Source organism: Chanodichthys erythropterus, chromosome 2 (genome assembly GCF_024489055.1).
Source record: "Chanodichthys erythropterus isolate Z2021 chromosome 2, ASM2448905v1, whole genome shotgun sequence".
Classification (NCBI taxonomy): domain Eukaryota; kingdom Metazoa; phylum Chordata; class Actinopteri; order Cypriniformes; family Xenocyprididae; genus Chanodichthys; species Chanodichthys erythropterus.
In genome coordinates, this window is record NC_090222.1 from 16,759,717 (window position 1) to 16,782,912 (window position 23,196).

General features: G+C 35.5%; 1 protein-coding gene and 1 long non-coding RNA gene across 3 annotated transcripts in view; one reads left to right on the forward strand and one right to left on the reverse strand.

Annotated features, from left to right (window-relative positions):
* Window positions 1-382: 382 nt before the first annotated feature.
* sntb1 (syntrophin, basic 1) overlaps window positions 383-23,196 on the forward strand; it is a 39,828-nt gene continuing 17,014 nt past the window's right edge. The window contains exons 1-2 of the mRNA XM_067402579.1: window positions 383-1,459; window positions 16,988-17,204. Coding sequence (XP_067258680.1) covers window positions 955-1,459; window positions 16,988-17,204 — 722 coding nt within the window. The 5' untranslated portion in view covers window positions 383-954. The remainder of the gene's footprint in view (window positions 1,460-16,987; window positions 17,205-23,196) is intronic.
* Window positions 8,341-12,107, reverse strand: LOC137031557 (uncharacterized). Of its 2 annotated transcripts, XR_010896577.1 has the most exons (5): window positions 12,037-12,107; window positions 11,307-11,398; window positions 11,102-11,178; window positions 10,361-10,430; window positions 8,345-8,676 (listed from the first exon to the last, which is right to left on the reverse strand). It is a non-coding gene; the product is annotated as an uncharacterized lncRNA (long non-coding RNA). The 2 variants fall into 2 exon arrangements; XR_010896576.1 differs by having other exon boundaries at window positions 8,341-8,676; window positions 11,102-11,398.

The following is a 23,196-nucleotide window of genomic DNA, read 5'->3' on the forward strand; positions in this document are numbered from 1 at the left end:
ATATATATATATATATATATATATATATATTCTTCACTGGTGTCATGTTAGTGCAGTAACCAAGAATAAACACTAGATGGCACTAAAAACTCTACTTTTAGCGCCACTGACTAAAAGCCGTGCGGTCTGTTGGACTACCTTTCACTGCAGCGTTTTGTTTACATCCTATTTGTCACCTTGCTCGTAGATAATCATCATAAATAACTTTTTCCATTACGTACGTTTAAAGACAACATCAATGAAGACGCAAAACAACTTTCAGTTTCATTCAAAACCTGTACTGCAATTAGTGTGAATTACGGCGGAAATCAATGTTCCATACGTGTAATGGCGCTAATTATGGGTGGTTAACGCGGTCTCAAAAGAACACGTTATATTAAAATAATACTTTTTTTATATTTCAAGTTTCATATGTTTCGGTAACCACAAAAGTATGATTACAAGTGGCTGCGCGTTTGCACGAGGTAAATAAACGCTCGTGCACAGAAATAGTGTTCGCCTGAGGTAATCGCAGGAACGTATAATATCTATACATTCCTTTAAAACAGCGACGACATCCCTTGGAAGTCATCGTATGAATCACAAACTGCCAATTCACACTTTAAACATGAAAAGAACCCAAACAGCCGATTATATATAGCCGACTGAACTATTTGAATGGCCGTCTTCATCAGAGGAGGAAGTGCTAAACACATTTTAGGTAAAAACATGTTCAGTGTACTTAGATGAATCAAACAGACTTCAATCCAAACATTTCCTGACAGCGAGAGAGAGTTCAGCGTGGCTACACAGGACATCTCAGACATTTGCTCCACCCAAAGAGGATATGCATGTGGACTGGAGCTGGTAGAAGGGCTGAAACTATTCAACCTGAATCACAACTTTTTCCCTGGTCGGGGGTAAAGTCCTGTCCGTGTCTATGAAATCACATGGCATTATAAGAATGCTTCAAAGATGGCGGTTTGTGGTAACAGAGTGCAGAAAAGTGCATGTTTGGAGGTGCTCGTACGGGAGCGATGGCACGCGGTGCTGGCGAGTTTAAGCGACGAGTCGCTGACGCTCAGCTGCGAGGAGCCCGCGGCAGACACCAGCGTTAACCTGAACGGCATCACCACCAACGGCTCCTACGACCAGCCGGACCCCACGAACAGTCCCAAAGCCGGAGTATGGACTCCTTTTACGGATTCACAAGTGCCCGAAGCGATTGCAAACCGCAAAAGATGTGTCAAAGTTATCAAGCAGGAGGTCGGTGGATTAGGGATAAGCATCAAAGGCGGGAAGGAGAACAAGATGCCCATTCTTATTAGTAAAATATTCAAAGGTCTGGCTGCGGATCAGACTCAAGCGCTCTACGTGGGGGACGCGATACTGTCCGTGAACGGGATCAATCTGCGGGACGCCACGCACGACGAGGCGGTGCAGGTGCTGAAGAAAGCTGGCAAAGAAGTTATGCTGGAAGGTAAGGACAGGAGAAACGCAGTGGGGCTGTTGAGTTTAAGTCCTGATGTTTATCAGGTGTGTTAGGAACCTGTTAAGTGAGAACTGAAGCAACATGCACAACACTAAAAATAATGTTTTTATTGGCATTGATAGATCTACTAAGAACCTAAAGTTCCATGGAACAATTTATAAAAGGTTCTTATAGTGGACCTTAAAGTCTTCAGTTCTTCTCACTTAGAAAAAAGATAGACCAGCATAAACCAGCTATGGTTGTGCTTTTTTAGCAGGACTGTACATTAGGGTACTGCAAACACATTCCTTGCTTTCACATTTGGAAGGTCATTGCTGGAGTGATGGACGTGTTTGCTGTGCCCTCCAGTGTCGTACATTAAGGATGAAAGCACCCTTGAGAGTGACAAAGCTATGAAATTCCCTCTGAGTGCATCATAAAAGCATAGCACGGATTTCAGAGGGACGTTTATAAATTTCATTATGCTCAGTAATGTTGAGGATTTTCACAATACAGCTAAGGTTCCTTCTTTGGAAATATGGTTAGATATCCGTATATGTGAGCAATTGCATTGCAACATCAGCTAGACTTAAAGGGTTAGTACACCCAAAAATGAATTTATTACTCGCCCTCATTGTCGTTACACGCCTGTAAGACCTTCGTTCATCTTCGGAACACAAATTAAGATATTTTTGATGAAATCCGAGCGCTCTCTGACTCCTCAATAGACAGCAGTTTCACTTTTAAGGTCCAGAAAGGTAGTAAAGACATCATTAAAATAGTCGACGTAATACAGTTCAACCTTAATTTTATGAAGCGACAAGAATACTTTTTGTGCACAAAAACAAAACAAAAATAACGACTTTATTCAACAATATCTTCTAGTCAAGTTATCTTCATTTATATAGCGCTTTTCACAATACATATTGTTTCAAAGCAGCTTCTCTTTTGTGTCAATCTACTACGCTGTTTACACCCAGCGCTTCCAGGTTTTACGTCAGAACGCCGACTCAGAAGAGAAAATATTGTTGAATAAAGTCATTATTTTTGTTTTGTTTTTGCGCACAAAAAGTATTCTTGTCGCTTCATAAAATTAAGGTTGAACTGTATTACGTTGACTATATTAGTCGATATATAAAGTCAATATTTTAGTTTTTTTGTGCACAAAACATATTCTCGTTGCTTTGTAACATTAAGGTTGAACCACTGCAGTCATGTCGATATTTTAACGATGTCTCCTTTCTGGAACTTGAAAGTGGTGGTTAAATTGAGTCAGAATGCTCTCGGATTTCATCAAAAATATCTTAATTTGTGTTCCAAAGATGAACGAAGGTTGTGGAATGACATGAGGGTGAGTAATTAATGACAGAATTTTCATTTTTGGGTGAACTAACCCTTTAAAATACCTGGCACACAAAACACAGTGAAAAAGGAGGTGCCGTTTCAAACCATGTGCAAAATATGCAAACTTTACCCGATTTATGAGCTTTACAAAATATTTATTGTTACTGAGATCAAAATATTAGAGAATTTAGAGTTAGAGCACCAATTCAGATAAATGTATTGTATCTATTCTGTAAAAGATGCTATTGTATGAATGCTTCCTGTTGTAATCCGTATTCCTGTATTTGTGACCTGTATCTGATCTTAAAATCAGTATATTGTTAGTGGCACTGGGGAATTTATGCAAATGCTCTTATACTATCAGTTGTACTGCTGGACATGCTGTTGTGTGCTACACAAGACTTTAACCCCATACCAGCACTGTACTGTTTTTATGATATTCAAGGATTTTCCTGTACACTGACTTGAGGGTCAGATTACTTTCTGTAAATCAGTTAAACAGGGCATTGTAACTTAGCCGTGGAAACGAACAGTGTTTTGATTTCTGCATTTTCCCTGTTGAAACCCCATAAAAGTTTGACAGGCTTGCATGACAGAGAGTAACTCTGCCAGATTACTTTGGAAACTAAACATTTAAATTTGTTGCTTTCATGCTGATTCATTCAACTGATACCAAGATTGCATATCTATATTTGGCCTGTTCAGTGACTGTGCAGTTCCCCACCTGATGTCATTGTGACTAAGTGAACGCAGATGTGCTGAACCTTTGTCATATCCTCATGCTTCAGAATTGAACTGCCTTCGGGGGGTCATATCAGCCTGTGGTTCAGTCACTGATGGGCAGATGTTGGTATCCAAGTTTGTCTAGCAGGATAAAATAATAGTGAAAATTCTGTCATCATTTACTCTTTCTCATATTATTCCAGTATTATATGACTTGGTGTCCTCCGTGGAACAAAAAAGGGGAAGTTTAGCAGAGTATTGACGTTGCTTTTTCCAATCCGATTTCATGAGAAAATGAGTAACTATTTTATGAAATGGTGATTTCGTATGAATTCATAAATGTACGGTTTTAGAAAAAACTAAGCATGAAGGTCCACACTTGAACGTAACACTCAGTTTGACGGAAGTGACAGAAGTGTTGCGTGTTGGCTTTTTCTCATATACGGTGATAGTGAACAGTGACCAGGGGATGTCAAATATGACACATCAAGTTTGATGACATCGTGTTTGATGTTAATAGTATTTAAAGGGATAGTTCACTTTGAAAATTAAATTCATTTTATCATTTACTCACCCTCAAGTTCTAAACTTGTAGGAGTTTCTGTTCTGTTGAACACAAAAGAAGACATTTGAATGTTGGTAACCAAACAGTTTCTGGTGCCCAATGACTTCCATAGTTTTTTCTTTTTTCATACTATGAAGTCAGTGGGAAACAGCAACTGTTTGGTTGCCAACATTCTTCAAAATATCTTCTTTGGTGTTCAACAGAAGAAAGAAACTTGTACAGGTTTGGAACAACTCATGGTAAGTAAATGTATAAATAATGAATCTTGTCCAATTTACCAACAATTTAACATTTTTTTAGGGCCCTACGTTTTATTCTTTCCCCTTAAATTTTATTTTTTACCAAATTCTGTTTTCTGGATTCCATTTTAATTGTTAAATTCCATTTTAATAATCAAAAAGCATGTCTAATTAATTGAATTCTTAAAAACAACAATATTAATTAATTAAAAAATATATTTTTATGAATTTTTTTTCCTTCAGAAGTTCTGTTGTGTATTTACATTTTTTTTTTTGGCAATCAAATGAACGCATATCATTTAATTTATCTTTTAATCATGAAATTAAACTTTTTTTGTCTAACACAATGTGCTGCACACCAGAGCTTTACTGTTAAAATCAAAACATGGAAGAACCACTGAGATTATTAAAATATATTTTAATAATTTATTAATTTAATTAATTTATCTAAATTCTACTGTACAACAGTAATATGTTTCTGTCAAGTTAAATCAAACTTTTATTTTGATGGTTTGCCTAGAGCTTTGAGTTTCTCTGTGTTTATGACAGTAGATTTCTCAAACGAAGCGTTTAAATGCTGATGAAGTGACTTTCAGTGCAGCTCTGGAGATGAATTTGTGCGTTCATATAGTGAACACCGTGAGCGTTGCATGTGCTTCAGTGTGCGTGCGCTCCTGCGCGAGTGAGTGTGAGGCGGTGTGAGGTAAATGAAACCGCGCTTCCGCATCATTCATTTCAGAGGCACACAGGCATGAAGGATTCATTTTTAAATAGTCTTTTTGCGGTTCAATATTCAGTCACTAGTCTATATCACGATTTAATTTACGTGTACTGACCTGCTTTTAATTCATTCATCAAAAATTTGACAAATTCCGTGACATTCTGCGTTATATAGTAAATTCCGTTTTTATGACTTGATTCCGTCTGCGATTCCGTGATCGCGGAAATTATAGGGCCCTATAAATGACTGAATTTTAATTTTTGGGCGAACTATCCTTTTAAACTTCATTAGCTCTCATGTGTCTCATAACCAATCGTGGTGCACCAAAGGATTTTCAGAATAATTAATAATTAAATTTTGTCCTGTTCAAAATAAATCTCTCATACTACAATTCAAAAGACTTTAGCGCTCTAGGGGCCAGATTTATTAAAATTAGCGTGAGAGTGTAATTTCCCGAAATGCACCGATGGGAGTGGCACGTTTTGCATGTGATCTACTGCTGACATGCAAATTAAAGAACACAGACGCAGTCAAATCATTAACATAATGACAAACGGCAGGTATTTTAAAGGGCTAGCGTGGGTCACAAATAAGCAGAGCTGATGCTCATCAGGTGCGGGTCGACACAGGCACAATTTGTTACATGTAATATACGGATAAGGTTTTCCACTGGTGTTCCAAATGAATACGAGTGGAAAATATTTTCTCCCTTCTTCCACGCGCTCTCTGTTCTCTGCGGTGTCTCCTCCTAGCAGCAACAATTGCAGCCATGTCGAAAAATAGGTTAAGTAAATTGCAAACACCAGTAAATTGACTAGCGCAAACATTAGTAAATTGTGTTGTGTTATTTATTTAAATACTCTCCTCCCATACATTTTGCGTCTGAAAGGGAAACTCCTACAAATGCATATGCAATAAGGTCAGCTGCAAAAAAAAACAACTGTCCACACCTTTTCAGCACTAATGTTGCACTGCCTCTCTTTAGTAAATCCTGACAGTAGTTTTTCAACTCCAAAAGAGTGTTTGCCCTGGCGTAAGCTATAAGTAAATCTGGCCCTAGTAGTGTTGACTCTTTTTTTATTTATATATATATATATATATATATATATATATATATATATATATATATATATATATATATATATATATATATATATATATATATTATATATATATATTATTTTAATATAAATTATAATATAAATATATAATTTTTTTTTTGTCAATTTTGAAGCTTGACAACCCTCTAATCACCATTATCTTTCATTGTTTGGAAAAGAGCAGCATGTACATCTTTTGTATTTCATGAAAAAGAAAGAAAGAAAGAAAGAAAGAAATAAAGAAAGAAAGAAAGAAAGAAAGAAAGAAAGAAAGAAAGAAAGAAAGAAAGAAAGAAAGAAAAGAAAAAGAAAGAAAGAACAACAGAAGGGTGAGTAAATGGTGATTGGATTTTAAGTATAGTCCGTTAAAGCTTTTACATATCTGATATAAAGATTTCTTTCTTTCTTTCTTTCTTTCTTTCTTTCTTTCTTTCTTTCTTTCTTTCTTTCTTTCTTTCTTTCTTTCTTTCTTTCTTTCTTTCTTTCTTTCTTTCTTTCTTTCTTTCTTTCTTTCTTTCTTTCTTTCTTTCTTTCTTTCTTTCTTTCTTTCTTTCTTTCTTTCTTTTTGAAAAGCAGAAAATGTGAATTTTGTTCCTGTACAGCACTCATGTTATCATCAGTACACTTTAAAAAATTGATGAAACATATTTCACTAGTTAGATTTATCATTGCAAATCTTCAAACAGAAATTCTGATTTAAAACAAAACTTCCAACTAGTGTCCAACATAGGTCAATTAAGTACATATAGTAGTTTAGAAAAATGCAAAACAATTTCAGTGAACAGAGCATCCAATATATCAAACAATTGTTGTCCATTAAGCTTGCTATTTGTTCAAGCAAGTGAAGTTTGCATGTCAAATCAAGGCCCATGATTCCCTGTCCTTGGGATTTGGCTTTGAATAATTCACTTTGACATTTCTTGTCAGAAATATTTGCACATCCTTTTACTCTTTACAGATTTACAACACCCAACTTGTATTTTACCCCGTCACCCCTCTATCAATCAACACTGTTGTCTTTTAGCAGATTTCCTGATGCCCTTCCACAGTCTTTGTCTATATATATTCTTGAGAAACACATTTGTCCTGGGGGACAAGTCAGTGTCTTTGGAAAAATTACAGAGCTAGTCATATTGAAGTCAAGGTCTCTGGATGATACAAAAAAATAAGAGAAGTCTCATGGGATTTGACAGGTTGATAGCTATCTGTATGCACCAAAAAAGCCCAATTCTATAGCTATGACTCTACACTGTTAAAAATTGTCCTGTTAAAAAACAGTAAGTAACTGGCAGCACGGTTGCCAGCAAGTTACTGTTAAATTAACAGTGTCTTGCTGTTGTTGAAATTTACAGTTTGTTACTGTTTTTGTAAATACAGCATAAAGCTGTTATTTTCTACATTAACAGTAAATTACTGTCAAAAGTATTAACAGTTAATTAATGTTTATTTGCACTTTTTAACTGTAAGCTACAAATGTTATTATATTGAGAAATGGACTGCTAAGAAAAAAAGGTGTAACTATTTTTCTAGATATTTCTTTGATTTTATTAATTACCCCTTAGACGTCTTGTTTTAAAACCATAATACAATGTACAAATATATCCTTTGAAACATTACAAATTTAACACAATGCAGAGTAACTTCAAAATGTGCTTTATTAAAACTTTGAAAAACTTGAAAAATAAAGCCACTTTAAATCACAAAATATTCTCAAAATTACTTACCCCCATGCCGTTCCACACCCGTAAGACCTTCATTCATCTTCAGAACACAAATTAAGATATTTTAGTTGAAATCCAATGACTTAAAGAGGTCTACGGTTATCATTGAAATCCGATGGCTCCGTGAGGCCTTCATAGGGAGCAATGACATTTCTCTCTCAAGATGAGTACAGTGGTTCAATATTAATATTATAAAGCGATGAGAAATTTTTGGTGCGGCAAAAACAAAATAACGACTTATTTAGTGATGGTCAATTTCAAAACAATGCTTCAGGAAGCATCAGATCATTGTGAATCTGTGTGTCGAATCTGCAGTTCGGAGTGCCAAAGTCATGTGATTTCAGCCATTTGTCGGGTTTGAACTGCGATCTGATTCATGATTCGATAGACTGATTCATAATGCTCCGATGCTTCATGAAGCAGTGTTTTGAAATCGGTCATCACTAAATAAGTCATTATTTTGTTTTTTTGCCGCACCAAAATATTCTTGTCGGTTTATAATATTAATATTGAACTGATTTCGATGTGTTTTTAGTACATTATGGATCTAGACAGAGAAAGTGTTATTACTCCCTACGTAGGCCTCAAGGAGCCATTGGATTTGAACTAAAATACCCTAATTTGTGTTCTGAAGATTAATGAAGGTCTTACGGGTGTGAAACGACATGAGTGTAAGTAATAAATGACAAAATTTTCATTTTTGGGTGAACTAACGCTTTAAGTCCATTAGCTTCTTAAGTAGACTGGCAACCCGAGTGTGATAAGTCTTGTCCACCCTTGGTGCCTTTTTCAGGATTTATTCCAATGAAGTGTCTGAAAAACAAATGCATACATTCAGAATTAGTGTGGGTAAAAGTTTACATAACGAGAATGTGAATAGAAATTAAGGTAACACTTTACAATACGGGTAATATGCATTAATTCATGCTTAACTAATGCACAAATAATCAAGTTAATGTATGACTTATGAAGAACTAAACCATTAATTAATGATTACTGCATCAGCAACTAATAAAGTTTCTATATGTTTAATAGATTAAGTAATCATTATATTGTTATTAGTTAAATGTGTCATAATATATTAATTCCCTAATAGCATATTATATTAACTAATAATGTAAATGAACGTGTTAATTACCACAATCGGTCAAAGCCATGCATTTCAACTTCCAGTTGTCTGCTTTAAATAATCTTTAGCTAATGATTTACAAAGGTATCTTGTTAAGACTTTACTTGTTGAGGCACATGACTATTAACTAATTCAAAATTAATTCAAAACCCATAACCACAATGACATATTACTTAAACGGTAAGTTCACCCAAAAATGAAAATTCTGTCATTAATTACTCACCCTCATGTCGTTTCACACCCGTAAGACCTTTGTTGATCTTCGGAGCATAAATTAAGATATTTTAGTTGAAATCCGATGGCTCCGTGAGGCCTTCATAGGGAGCAATGACATTTCCTCTCTCAAGATCCATTAATGTACTAAAAACATATTTAAATCAGTTCATGTGAGTACAGTGGTTCAATATTAATATTATAAAGCGATGAGAAATTTTTGGTGCGGCAAAAAAACAAAATAACGACTTATTTAGTGATGGTCAATTTCAAAACACTGCTTCATGAAGCATCAGATCTTTGTGAATCTGTGTGTCAAGATCCATTAATGTACTAAAAACATATTTAAATCAGTTCATGTGAGTACAGTGGTTCAATATTAATATTATAAAGTGACAAGAATATTTTTTGTGGGGCAAAAAAACAAAATAACGACTTATATAGTGATGACCGATTTCAAAACACTGCTTCAGGAAGCATCGGAGCATAAATGAATCAGTGTGCGGAATCATGGTTTGGATCGTGTGTCAAACCGCCAAACTGCTGAAATCACGTGACTTTGGTTCTCTGAACTGCAGATTCGACACTTTGATTCATTTATGATTTTGAAATCAGCCATCACTGAATAAGTCGTTATTTTGTTTTTTGGCCCACCAAAAATATTCTCGTCACTTTATAATATTAAAATTGAACCACTGTACTCACATGAACTGATTTAGATGTGTTTTTAGTACATTAATGGATCTCGAGAGAGGAAATGTCATTGCTCCCTATGAAGGCCTCATGGAGCCATCGGATTTCAACTAAAATATCTTAATTTGTGTTCCGAAGATGAACGAAGGTCTTACAGGTGTCAAATGGCATGAGGGTAAGTAATAACTGAAAGAATTTTTCATTTTTGGGTGAACTAACCCTTTAACAATTAGTCATGTGCCTCAAGTAAAGTCATAACATAACAAATATTAATAAAAGTCTTGAGGGCTTGGAATGACATGAGTGTGGGTAAAAGATGGCAGCATATTTATTTTGTGTGAACTGTCCCTTTCAGTGTTGTACAAAAGCATTTACCATGTTTGCTGAAATACAAAAGAAAAAAAAGAAGAAAAAAACACCCTTAGAGGCTTATGTAATAAAATAGACTAGTTCTATACATACCAAGGAGTATCAGTCGAGGAGTTGCAGGTTGTTCAAGTGTCCTTTCTACATCAGCTGCAGTGGAAGAGGCCTAAGACACAGTTACAATGATGAGGACAGACTCAATACACTAACAATAATGCCTGTAATGTATGCATTTAATTTTTAAATTAGGAAAGAGCATGTCTATTTCAGTTGTTAGGACAATAATACCATGATAGAACATAAACAACAACAGCGAGTCAAATTGGACAGTCTTTGGGCACGAAAATCTCAACAACAACAAAGTCTCCACTGAAATAAAATGTCATTTAGCCTACTGTACTGGGCAAAGTAACATTACAATACAAACCATCAACATAATAACTTACTGAGTAGTAACGCGCAACTTATTCTATCAAGCTAACCTTGGTCGAAGTAATCCAAAATACACCCAACGCTAAAGAAGCAAAACAGGAACAAAAGAAGAACTCCCTCATAATACAGTTATGTACAAATTAGAACAAGCTTACCCAAATTTGCAAGCACAACGTTATCGAAATCAAAGTTTTGTCTAATATAAACTAAATGTAGGCTATATTATCCAATAAATGAAAAGATCTTAAGCTAAAATTAGCAAACGAGATGACGACAATTTCAGCGCGTTAGAAATAACTTACATCGATATTACTTTGTTGCTATGATGTTAAAGGCTTACTTTGCAGAAGAGTTTATAGTATATCATATTTGAAAAACTTGTATAGGTATACATAGTGAACTCACCTCGTACTCGGGAAATATATGAATCCGAAATTCAGCTCCACTCTGTGACGCAGTTTGCACGGTTGGCAGGTTTGGCACTGAAATGGACGTATAAAACAGTTACAAGCTCAGCATCCACAATTATTACAGTTATTTGCACAGTTATTTGCAATTGCAAACGTGTAGCCTATCTTGTGTAAAAGGAGCAAGGCAAAGGTGCACTCACCGGTTAAATCACAGTGTAAAGACGGATAAAAATCCAGATGTGTTCGCTGCAGTTTTCAGTTCCAAAAATACTGTTAAGTACTGTTTTCTTTCCTTTGTGGAATAAATACGGTAAAATGCTGTTAAAATTTGTGTATGTCATTTCACCAACCGTAAAAAAACAGTAATGCGCTGCTTTTTAATATAACAGGATTATACTGTTAAAATTTTGCCGTAAATTAACAGCAATTTTTAACAGTGTAGTTAAAGGACTTTTTTGTCATTTTGAATCACTATGCTTCCAAAATTCATGCCTTAAATTAGCATTTTTCCAACTGAAGTCCGAAAAGGGCTTTTTTCTTCCTTTTTGAACAAAGAATCCCATTCTTAAAAACCCAGTCAGCTTGCAAAGAGTTTGAGATAAACATAGCACACAAAAAGCTGTCCATGTTTAGACGAGTGTTCTACAACACAATACTGTACTGAAAAGAATTGCATAGAAATAATAGTACTGTAGCCCAGGGATGTTTTGAAGAAAAAAATGAATTTAGCATCTGTATTCTTAGATATGCTTTAAACTAGAATCACTGTTCTCTAAAAACACCCAATTACATTCGTAAGCAAAGACTCGCCGTAGTAGCCTAGACAAAGAAATAGGGATAATGAAACTCTCTGGAAGTCAAAGGACATTCTCGATATTACTGGTGCAAAGTGTGACGGCATGACACTGGAAACCGCTTTAGTTATCTTACCTAAGATAGATGCATGAGACAAAGGCACGAATAAATCATTCCTGGAATGTGGCACCTTATGCGTTCTGTTCTGTCTCATTCACTCACTTATTCAGAATTGTAAATAAATGATAAAGTGAGAAAGAATGAGACGGTGATTGGAATGAGGGCTAGTCTGTTACAGAGGGAGGGAAACGTGTATGAAGACCACTCTCACCAGTCACATGACCTCATCCTCAAAGCATGCAGTAGATACTGGGAGCAGGGACAACACATTTGCAGTACATGCAAGCTCAGCCGTTCTGTCATTTACTTCACTACTTGTTGCCCAGTTAGTTAATAGTTAAGGGAAATATAAGTTCAAAACATCCAAAGCAGTATCATTTCCTTGATCCAACCTGATGTTTGTAATGAAACATGGCCAATTCTTTCAATTCCCAACATTCCCTTCAACAAAGGCCAGGAGACAAAGGAATGTATATTCAACTCCACGTGGTAAACTGTAAAGTTATTTGAACAGCCACAAGACTAGAATAACTGGTTTCATGTAACATTGATCTCATGTTGAAAATGCACAAACCACCTGGAGAAGTCATTTAGGTTTAATATTGTTATTCAAGCCCAGCTGTTCTCTTTTTAACAATCAAAATGTGATCATGTTAGTTATGCAATATTACTAAATGCAATGATTTTGCTGGCAAAATAAAATTAAACAATTTTGTCCAGTTTCAGTGATTCAATTCAAAACGCTAATGTATGGATCTCTGATTCTGTTCTCAGAAGAGAGCTTCTTTCACAGCATAAGAGACTTCTTTCAAAAACATTAAGAAATCTGACCGACCCACAATTTTTGAACGATGCGGGAGGTATTGAATATTGTTAAACGACTAGGCCCTGTTGAATCCTACTACTAATCATCATCCTGACAGCAAAATTATTTATGCTTCATTCCACAGTGCTGTAAGTGCATTTACCAGGTTTTGAAATGAGTAAGTGAATGCCACATTTGAATTTAGTGACAGATTTTTGATATTTCAATAGTGCTTACTGTGGTCATGCAACTGAAGTTCCTACTTAAATTCTCTTTGTTGGTGCTCTCAGCTGTTGCACTTTAACATTCTCCCTTGAGTGCACATCATAATAAGAGCAATTAACGTCCAATCCCAAGTGTAAATGTTCAAGAAAAATGGATCTGTCATGGACTGTTCTTCAATAAGACATGGATTAAATAGCATATGTTAAAGGCAGTCGACCATAAACACACTTGACCATTTCTCATTGCTAATTTTCATAATTTACATTTTGCTTGCAACTAAATCACAAAATTAAATCTGAGAAACATATTGCTCCCTGAATGAAAGTCAACAGCATTAGGAAATTCCTTTTTTAAAACGTGGGGTCAAAAGTAACCCAGTTTCCCACTTCTGGGTCACATATGGACAAACCCAGCCATAGGTCATTCTAACCTAATTCCAAACCCGTAAGACCTTCGTTCATCTTAGGAACAAAAATGAAGATTTTTTTTGTTGAAATCCAAGAGTTTTTTTTGTCCACCATAGAAAGCAATGCAATTACCACATTCAAGGTCCAGATAATTAGTAAAGACATTGTTAAAATAGTCAACGTGATTAGAGTGTTTCAACCTTATGAAGCAAAGATAATGCTTGTTGTGCGCAAAAACAAAACAAAAATAATGACTTTATTCAACAATTTCCTCTCTACCCTGTCGGGTGTGTATTGTTTCTGCTATCAGTGAGATTGACCTAGCCGCTAACCCAATGGCTGGTTAACACAAAACAAAAAACAACAAAAAACAACAAAAAAAACAGAAAATGACCCAACAGGCTTAACCCAGCATTTGGGTAGAAAACATAGTGTAGGCTTTTTTAGGACTTTTCAGAAAGTTATCTGTGTCTAGGAGATTTGCGTAACACATCTTTTGACTGCCAGTGAAGTAACATGATTAAGTCAATAAGCAAAGATAAGATGTAACTGTTTTACCATAAAGTTACTCCTTTGCCTTTGTAGAACATAAAAAAATCCTTTCATAAGTTTGTGTTTGTAGCTAGTCTCTTAGTTTGTCCTTGAGGATAAAGGAGCACAGGATCTTTTGGGCCTGTGAATAGAGTTCCACCTGCTGTGTGGTGGACTCTAAAGTTTGCGTAGTAATGTTTTATGCAAGAGCTGACTGAAGAATCCTTGACCCTGAAGTACAGTTACATGTGAGACTTTGGCAGTGACATTCTGAATCACTTCTGTGCTTCCGCATTCAGATGGAGTATATGGATTATGAAGTTATCTTGCTTTGTTTTTTGCTTAATCTTATCACTGTGAAGTTGTAAAGACCGATATTATCGCTTAGATGTTTAGCCTTAGTGACACGCCAGCTTTGCAAGTTGTTTCCTGTGTTAACATGTAAACTGAAGGTCATGATAACATTTGAGTATAGCTAGAGGCAGACCGAAAATGAATGTCTTCTCTTCACTTATTTGTGTGTATGTGTGTGTTACTTGAGCAACACGCTTATCTTATACATTTTTAGACAAAATGGTGATTGGATGCAGACAATAAAAAAATTATTGAAAAAAAGTTTTCAACAAATGGTCAGGGAAAGGTTTAGACAACAGCATTTTGACAACCTAAATATTACATGTTGTTTTCTTTTCTATTGGTGTTGTATGAGGTTTGCAATTTTTGCAACTTTGTTGGGAAATGCAATGTACATTTGTTGTGTTTATATCATATTATTTGGAACAGAATTGAGCTGGATAATGACAACATCGTCACTGTTATTGAACTGAATTGAATCTGAATAATGACACTGCTACCTTCTGTAGAGCTGAATTAAACTGAAATGAAACAACATTGAAATAAATTGAGCTGAATAATGACACTATTCATTTCTGTAGTGCTGATTTAAAGGGATAGTTTACCCCAAAAAAGTCCAAACCTGTTTCTTTTTTTCTGTTGAACACAACAGAATATATTTTAAAAGAATGTTGGGAACCAGAAAGTTGACTGTAGCCATTGACTTCCATATTTTTTTTTTTTTCCTACAATGGAAGTCAATGGCTACCATCAACTTTTTGATTAAAACATTCCTTTAAGGCCCATTCACACACATTAGATGATAACTATTCATAACTATAAAGATTTAATAACATTGTAATTCTATGAGCATAAAAAAGGTACACACTGCAACTATAACAATAAGGACACAAAGGAACGATATATCATTGGAATCACTTTAAGAGCGATTTTTATTTTTATTTTTTTTTCCAGCTGATGAAAAAAACATTGACAGCAAATCAGAATTAAAAAGTGTGCATGTTTAAATACAACATAACTGCGCACGTTTATAATAAACAGAACGCTATTGTCTGCTGTTGTGGATGCTAATATAATTATCATTATAGTTATCTTTATAGTTATGGTTCTTGGTGTGAATGGGCCTTTAGAGCTAAAGTTTAATTTTTTTCATAATTAATAAATTTTACGACATAAAATTCATTATTTTATGTTGTCCCAGAAGAAAGATGACCAACCGTGGTGATTTCTGTGATCAAGGCTCTTAAACTGTGGTCCTACGTCGTACAGTGAGAGAGGTTCAAAGATGGCCACTGTCACGGCCTTGCAATCAAAGATAGCCTGCGATAATTTTCTGACAGTGGCAGATCTCACAGTGTGTTTGCTGTTACGACCCTATGTCTGCTGACTAGCCAATAAAAATGCCTCATGAAATGGCGTATTGATCAACGCAACATGGAGCTAAAACATAAAACTACTTACCTCAAGCTCCTTTTGCAAAATGGGCATGCCAAGTTGGTCTCTTCCTAGCCATGACCGCATCCATATTATCCTCTTTTGCTTCCTCTTCTTTTTTTCAGTGCACATAAAACACAATTCCCAAAGTGCGGTTCATCTTGCTCTGTTTGTTTACCACTAGCACATGCTGATGATGTTTTATTCTTCCATACTAACTCGCATTTAATTTTGTGTCATCGTACAGTCTACATACATGTTGTACCAAAGTTTATCAGATCCATGTCTTACAGTGTGATTTGTAATGAATGATCTTATAGGATTGCCAAAGGCATAACATATGTAATGTGAATGTCAAATAAAATAAATAAATAAACCATAGGGTTTGTGTCTTTAGTCCTTTAAAAAAGTAATAACTAAAGTGTACCCTAGCAGATATAATTTTGAATATTTTCTCATCATAAATCATTCTTTTATTACTTAGTCCTGAAGTTAGGAATTGTTTACTTGGCACACTGCAGCAGCATATAAGTGTTTGTCGAGAAGCATTTATGTAATAAGCAACTGGTATGCTGCCCCAGGCATTCAGATTGATTATGTTTTAACCAAATTGATGTCATGCCAAATAGCCAAACAGCCCATTCTAATATGTCTCCTTTATAGGTAATTGTGAAATGCCTCTAGTATTGTGAAATAGCTCTGTGCTCACATGGTCAACAGCTTCCTGTAAAGATTAAGCTGTCATATGGAATGGGAATAATTGGCCCTCAGTGTGACATTCACCTGAGAAGCATGGCAGTTGTAATCCCCTTATTGCATCTTATCAGCACGTTCATGTGCAGATGCTTCAGCCTCAAGTTCATTGCCCTGTCATAAAACCAGCAGTAATCGTCTAGAAATGCAATAGGATAGTATGCAAATGTGCGGTGAATTGATTTCCTCATTCAGGACAGCTGTGGGAGTGAAGTGGTTTGCGTAGGGGTTTCCTGCTTTCATTTCTGACTGGCTAAGGCCCAGTGCACGCATGTGATGGAAAATGAACTCGCAGAGCTGTTGATCTCTTTAGGTGCGTGCGTCTACCGATACTGTTTTTTTTTTTTTCTTTTCCATCAAAGAAGCTTAGATGAAGACAATGTGCAAATGTACTGTAGTTCAGATACTCTCAATAATGTTGCGACCCTCAACTGACCCCTTTCTTTTTTTGTTCCAGTGAAATACATGCGGGAAGCAACGCCATATGTGAAAAAAGGCTCACCGGTGTCTGAGATCGGCTGGGAGACGCCCCCCCCTGAGTCCCCTCGTCTCGGCAGTCCTCACTTCGATATCCCCAGCCCCCCTTCGCTGTCCTTACAGGGCGACCGCAGATACATCCCCCTCAAAATGTGCTACATCACTCGCAGTATGACTGTCCCTGACCCAGAAAACAGGTACTGCTTATCATGCATTCAATATATTGACCATAGGAAGTTGCAAACTTGTAGCAATGCATTATAACAGGCCAAAGTCCAACAAATAAATGTATAAAACATTACAGAATATTTTAATAAATATATTAGAAACATTAGAAAGGAAGTATGAGTACTTTGGGGAAATAATTGATATTGTATTTTCTTTTGTGTGGTATGTGTTAACATTTACAAATAAAGTACCATTTCCATCTCATGTTCAAGAGAACAAAATTGTCACTTCCTGGAAAATTGCCGCAAAATATACATAATAAAACTTGCTCTTCAGACATCACGCAGACGAAAAGCAATAAACGCTTTCAATTTACCTTTCGTTTGGAGGCGAATACCTGATGTTTGGAAACACAATCGTCTGACATTTCTGGGATGTAATTATACCCAACCATTTTGATGACAGACTTTGGCTTAGGCAATTCAGGGGAAAAAAATATCTGCGTCATTTGAGAGCTTTTTTTTATGAGCATTTTTCGAATTTATGCACATCTTGCCATTTCTATCCAGTGTTTTTTTTTTTTTTTTATTATTATTGTTTTTTTATGTTTGCATAAAAATAGGTGGATGGAAGCATAGCTAATGTCAGAATGACTGAGATGGGCAATCAAATCAAAGAAGGAGGGAATTACTGAGCGTGAATTCCAGCATAAAGCTTCAGTTTTAATGTTCAAACAGTGAGGTGTAAGATGCAATTAAGTAGCTCACATTTAATATTTGACAAATGTGATCGAAATGTTAAACAACCGTCAGTAACATGCGTTTTCAGCATATTAGGCATAAAAATTAATGTGTGCATATTGTGAATTAATTAAATGAACTTGGTTACATTTCTTGATAGCCTTTCAGTAAATTAAATGATCATCCTCAGATCTACAACGTGTGGCTACCTACAAAATGTGTGGCTTTAACAATTGGGTTTATAGGTTGTGGTTAGGATGGTCTTATTTCCAAATAGCCCACATTACACTAAAATCTAGTTCTTTAACAGTTTTTTTTAATTTACTCTTTTTTACAAGCAACCCTATATTGATATGTCCAAGGCTGGTCTCTGCTCAAAAATTAAAGGTATAGTTGACCTAAAAATTTAAATTGGGTTATCATTCTTTTATCATTTACCTATGAAGATTTTGTCATTCTAAAACTAAATGCAATTTTTTTAAGCTATTGTTATTTTATTTTTATCTTAGATCAGGAGAATCTAAATCTTTCTGGAGCCCCAAGCAAGTGCAGATTTTGAACCTTGGTATTACTAAAACCCTGCATGATGACATGTTTGTTAAAGATGGCGGAGAAAGTGATTAGAAATGTTTTAGACAAACTCTTTGTAATGCCGTCTCAGGATGAGCAGTAAGGGATCTCATTATTCAGAGGGTGAATGTGACAACCCTGGTAATGCACTCCACACAACAAATGCTTTATGCTGGTCGCTCACTCCATCATGTTTGATGTCTAACTAGTGTCCTCTGCTTGTCAGTGAACCTTCATAACTTCAAAAGTGATGGAGAACAACATCAAAGTCCATGTCAACAATGACTTCAAAGTTTTGAGTGCTTGAGCTCGGCCCTTTCCAAAAAACATGCCCAAAACAACTCAAAATGAAATGCAAGACATGAAGCCAAACACCAAACCTGTGAGGTATTTTCATGAGCAGCAAATCAGCATATTAGAATGATTTCTGAAGGATCATGTGACACTGAAGACTGGACTAATGATGATGAAAATTCAGCTTTGATTAGAACAGTCATTTTAAATTGTAATGTTTCACAATATTACTCTTTTTACTGTATTTTTGATCAAATTAATGCAGTCTTTGTGAAGATAAGATTCTTCTTTCAAAAACATTAAACAAATTATTGACCCCAAACTTTTGAACAGTAGTGTATATGACCTATATAAATATGAATATAATTATCTGGTCTGCTCTGTCTCCTCAATTTATATCAACAAAATGCCATTATACATAATACAATTGTTTCAAAGCTATAACATATTCACCATTTTCAAAACAAGAAGTCTTGATATATAAACTTAATACTTTAGCAAACAGCTAAGAGAGAAGTTCTCATTTATCTCTTGAGGATGCAAATATTTTAAATAAAATATAAATTTCAGATGTTCTTTATTTTGTATTGCTCAAAGTGTTTTTGCTCTCGCAATCTCACCAACCACAGTTTTTTTTCCCCTCAAGCTTCATGTTATTTTTTGCACTATATTGTACTTTTGTCATGAGAGAAAAGAACATTGTGGTTTGTGAGATTAACCATAACATTTCACAGGAAGTGTGTTTAAAGAAGATGTACCCGAGCTAAACTAACAATAATGACAAGAGGAACATGTTACATCTTTTTTTTTTTTTTTTTTTTTTTTTTTTTTTTAAACACTGTAAGGATTTGCGTCAGTTTGCTGCTGGAATGTTATGCCATTTGAAAGGTTCCTAATTCTGTTTAGGAGGTTTTCTACAACAGGTTTACATGCATCGAAGGTCAAAAAACACTTTCATTTTCTACACTGCACATCACCACATTTTTCAATGATTCTCAAACAACTTGTCGGATGAATTGGTCTCTGTAAATCTTTACTTTCCATGAGCCTGCTCTGCTCTGATTGGCCAGATGGTCCAGTCTGTTGTGATTGGTCTACCGCTTACAGGTCAAGTCGGAACCCCCATTACCATAACTGATTCAGCTCCTGAGGCTTTCTTAAAGCTCAGTGATTGTACACACTGTAAGGACAGTAACAATGGCATAGATTTTACTATATCAATCTGAGTGTGGGTACGATGATAAAATATTTAAAATAAAATTTTTGCACTCACTCAAAAATTCCAGTCATGCAGATTCTAATGAAATTACTGGATTTCAAATGATACATTTTGTCACATGTGAATTTAGTTTGTCGCTGTTGCTATATTAGTATTTCGCTGTGTTGCTAACTTTCGCAATGATGAATGCTTTCAGAGGAATCACAGCCGTGTTAGTATTCAGAAGCACTCCTGCTCATAAGATATTGCTTAAATATGTGGCGTGGGTAGACGGATGGCAAGATAAACTGACAGGCAGACAGACAGACGAAAGACTGTTCCATTCCTGCCATGCGCCATGTCAATAAGGAGCTCTCCGCAGACCGGCTGCCAGGTCGTCAGCTCACACCCTCCAGCTCTGTTTTCAATTTACACCATTGTGTCCTGTGTCTTTTAGTCCATCCATCACTGTGGTGCTCATGCGGAGCTCTATCAACAGTGCAGACATTCATGTCTTACCTCAAGTGCCACGTTGTGAGAGTATTCCTGTCAAATTCCTAAACTAAATCCATCTGGAATAAATATAGAATGTGCCCCTTCCACTGTTGTCATTTCTTTGGACTGTTGGGCGTTCTGATGGTCCAGAGTGAAAATGTAGCTGGAGTTGTTTTGGTAGAAGTGAGAGTAGCTGGTGGTTTGGGGTATGGAGATGTTCCTCCACGACAGATGTGTCAGTGACCTCTCCATCTGTCTTGTGTTACGCCTGCTCTTGTTTGGGTTGACACATTGTGTTTGGAGACCATCTAAATTTAGTTCATCTTTGTTTTGTCCTCTTTGACTCATTAATTGGGATGTTGATGGTAAATAGAAGAGTATCATTAAAAGTGAATTTATTTTTGTTGGAGCTATGGCCTAGTGGTTGACACAAATGCTCTTGACATGAGCGTCCCATTCATTCCTATGAGGAAAAAAAATATAACAAATATCTAAAAGATTGTTTTGATATAAAGTTTGTTTGATTTTTGCACTTAAAATAATAAAAAAAAGACATTTGCATAATAGAAGTTTTAAAAGAAAAGAAGTGGTAATAATATAGATAGATAGAAGCTACACACACACTTGTATATGTGGTTTACGGGGACTCTCCATTGATGTAATGGTTTTTATACTGTACAAACCGTATATTCTATCCCCCTACACTACCCCTACTCCTAAACCTACCCATCACAGAAAACTGTCTGCATTTTTTGAATTAAAATAAAATAAAAAAACCCACCATTTAGCATGTTTGTAAAGCCATTTGGTTTACAAGGACACAGAAAGTGTCCTCATAAACCATGTTTACATTGTAATACCCATGTCATTACTCATTATACACATTTGTGTCCTCATCAACCATGTATACAAGAACACATACACTTCTCACAAAAATAAGTTGCATAAAAATAAGACAAAAAATCTTTATTTAATATCCATTTGCAATGTTAGTAAAGTGTTTTTTTTTTTTATCAATTGGTATTAGTAGTCATAAAATGTGACCATTTTCTACTCTGTCTCTGGCCATTTCAGTGAACTGCTCAGTGTTTGTTCTGCTTCTCATTGTAGACTTCAATGAAGACCACTGTTATTGACTCTTTCAGACATCTCTGCATAGGAATAATGTATTAATGTATGAAGATAGGTTTCTTCAGGAACATCCACTTTTTAAATCAGTGACATCTCAAAAAAAGACATCCATGCATATATTTAATAAAATTCCATTGGATTGTTCCATTGATTTTTGTCTTAGAAAAAAAGATGAGTAACTGTGATAGGGCTGTCAAATGAATCATTTGCGATTTAATCGCATACAAAATAAAAGTTTGAGTTTTCCTAATATTTGTGTGAGTACTGTGTGTAATTATTTTGTATATATAAATACAAACACAATCATGTATATATTTGAGAAATACTTACAAGTATATGTATTTATTTATATTTTATAAAGCCTCAAACTCATTCAGAATCAATGCATGCTTGACGAACATCTTGTAAAGATCCATTTTTGAGGGTTATATTAGCTATGTAAACTGTTTATGCTATTCAAGGCAAGCGCAAGCTCCGGGGGAGGGGGAGCACGAGAATTAAAGGGGCCGCAACCTATATATCGGTGCCTAGTTAATGATGCCCCAAAATAGGCAGTTAAAAAAATTAATTAAAAAAAATCTATGGGGTATTTTGAGCTGAAACTTCACAGACACATTCGGGGGACACCTTAGACTTATATTACATCTTTTAAAAATAAGTTCTAGGGCACCTTTAAGCTTTTGTTTATGTTCGTTGATCAATGTTTATATGTGAATAAAATTAATTCTATTCATCATATAAAGCGATTGAGTCTCTTCAGAAAATTTGAGAAACTCAATTCATATAGATTCGTTTTATGATCACTTTACGAACTTTTCGAAGCATCAAAGTGGTAGTCGCGTAGCTGTCTATGGAGGGGACAGAAAGCTCTGATTTCATCAAAAAGACCTTCATTTGTGTTCCGAAGATGAACAAAAGTCTTATTGGTTTGGAACGACATGAGGGTGAATAATTAATGACAGAATTTTCATTTTTGAGTGAACTAATCCAAAGGTTAACTGAGGTTTGCATACTACCTAAGAGAGAGCTCATTTGACCACAAAAGGAATTGAAACATTCATTTCCTAAATTGGACACGGGCATCTCCATTAGTTGTGAAATTCTCCCAATTATAGGCTTAAAGTGCAGAACTCATTGGGCCTCATCCAAAAAGCTTTTTCCTACAGTCTACTGCAAACACATCAGCTCCATCTGTGCCCACCCCCCCTAAGCCCCTCCAAACTCTCTGTCTTCATGAAAGTAGATCTATTTTTACCTACACAGTGCACCTGAAAATGATATTGTGGAGTGTAAGGTTAAGACTTTTACTCTAGATGATGAATGAGTGGAGTATTTATCACTGTAAACTCCCTGAGCTGAACTGATGTATGATTCTGTTTGAACCGGGTGTATCTGATATTCTGGTGGTTAATGTTGACTCCAGAGCTCTTTTAACCACTCTCTGCTGTCTTTAAATAAGTACATTTTGTCAAATGTCATTGTGTGCATTGTGTCCTGTACTATATTCAACTCATTCAACTCTACTATATTTAATTTTATAGAAGCAGTACTGTAATTATTTTCCATCTGTTGCTTTCATGCAGGCAAACGTAC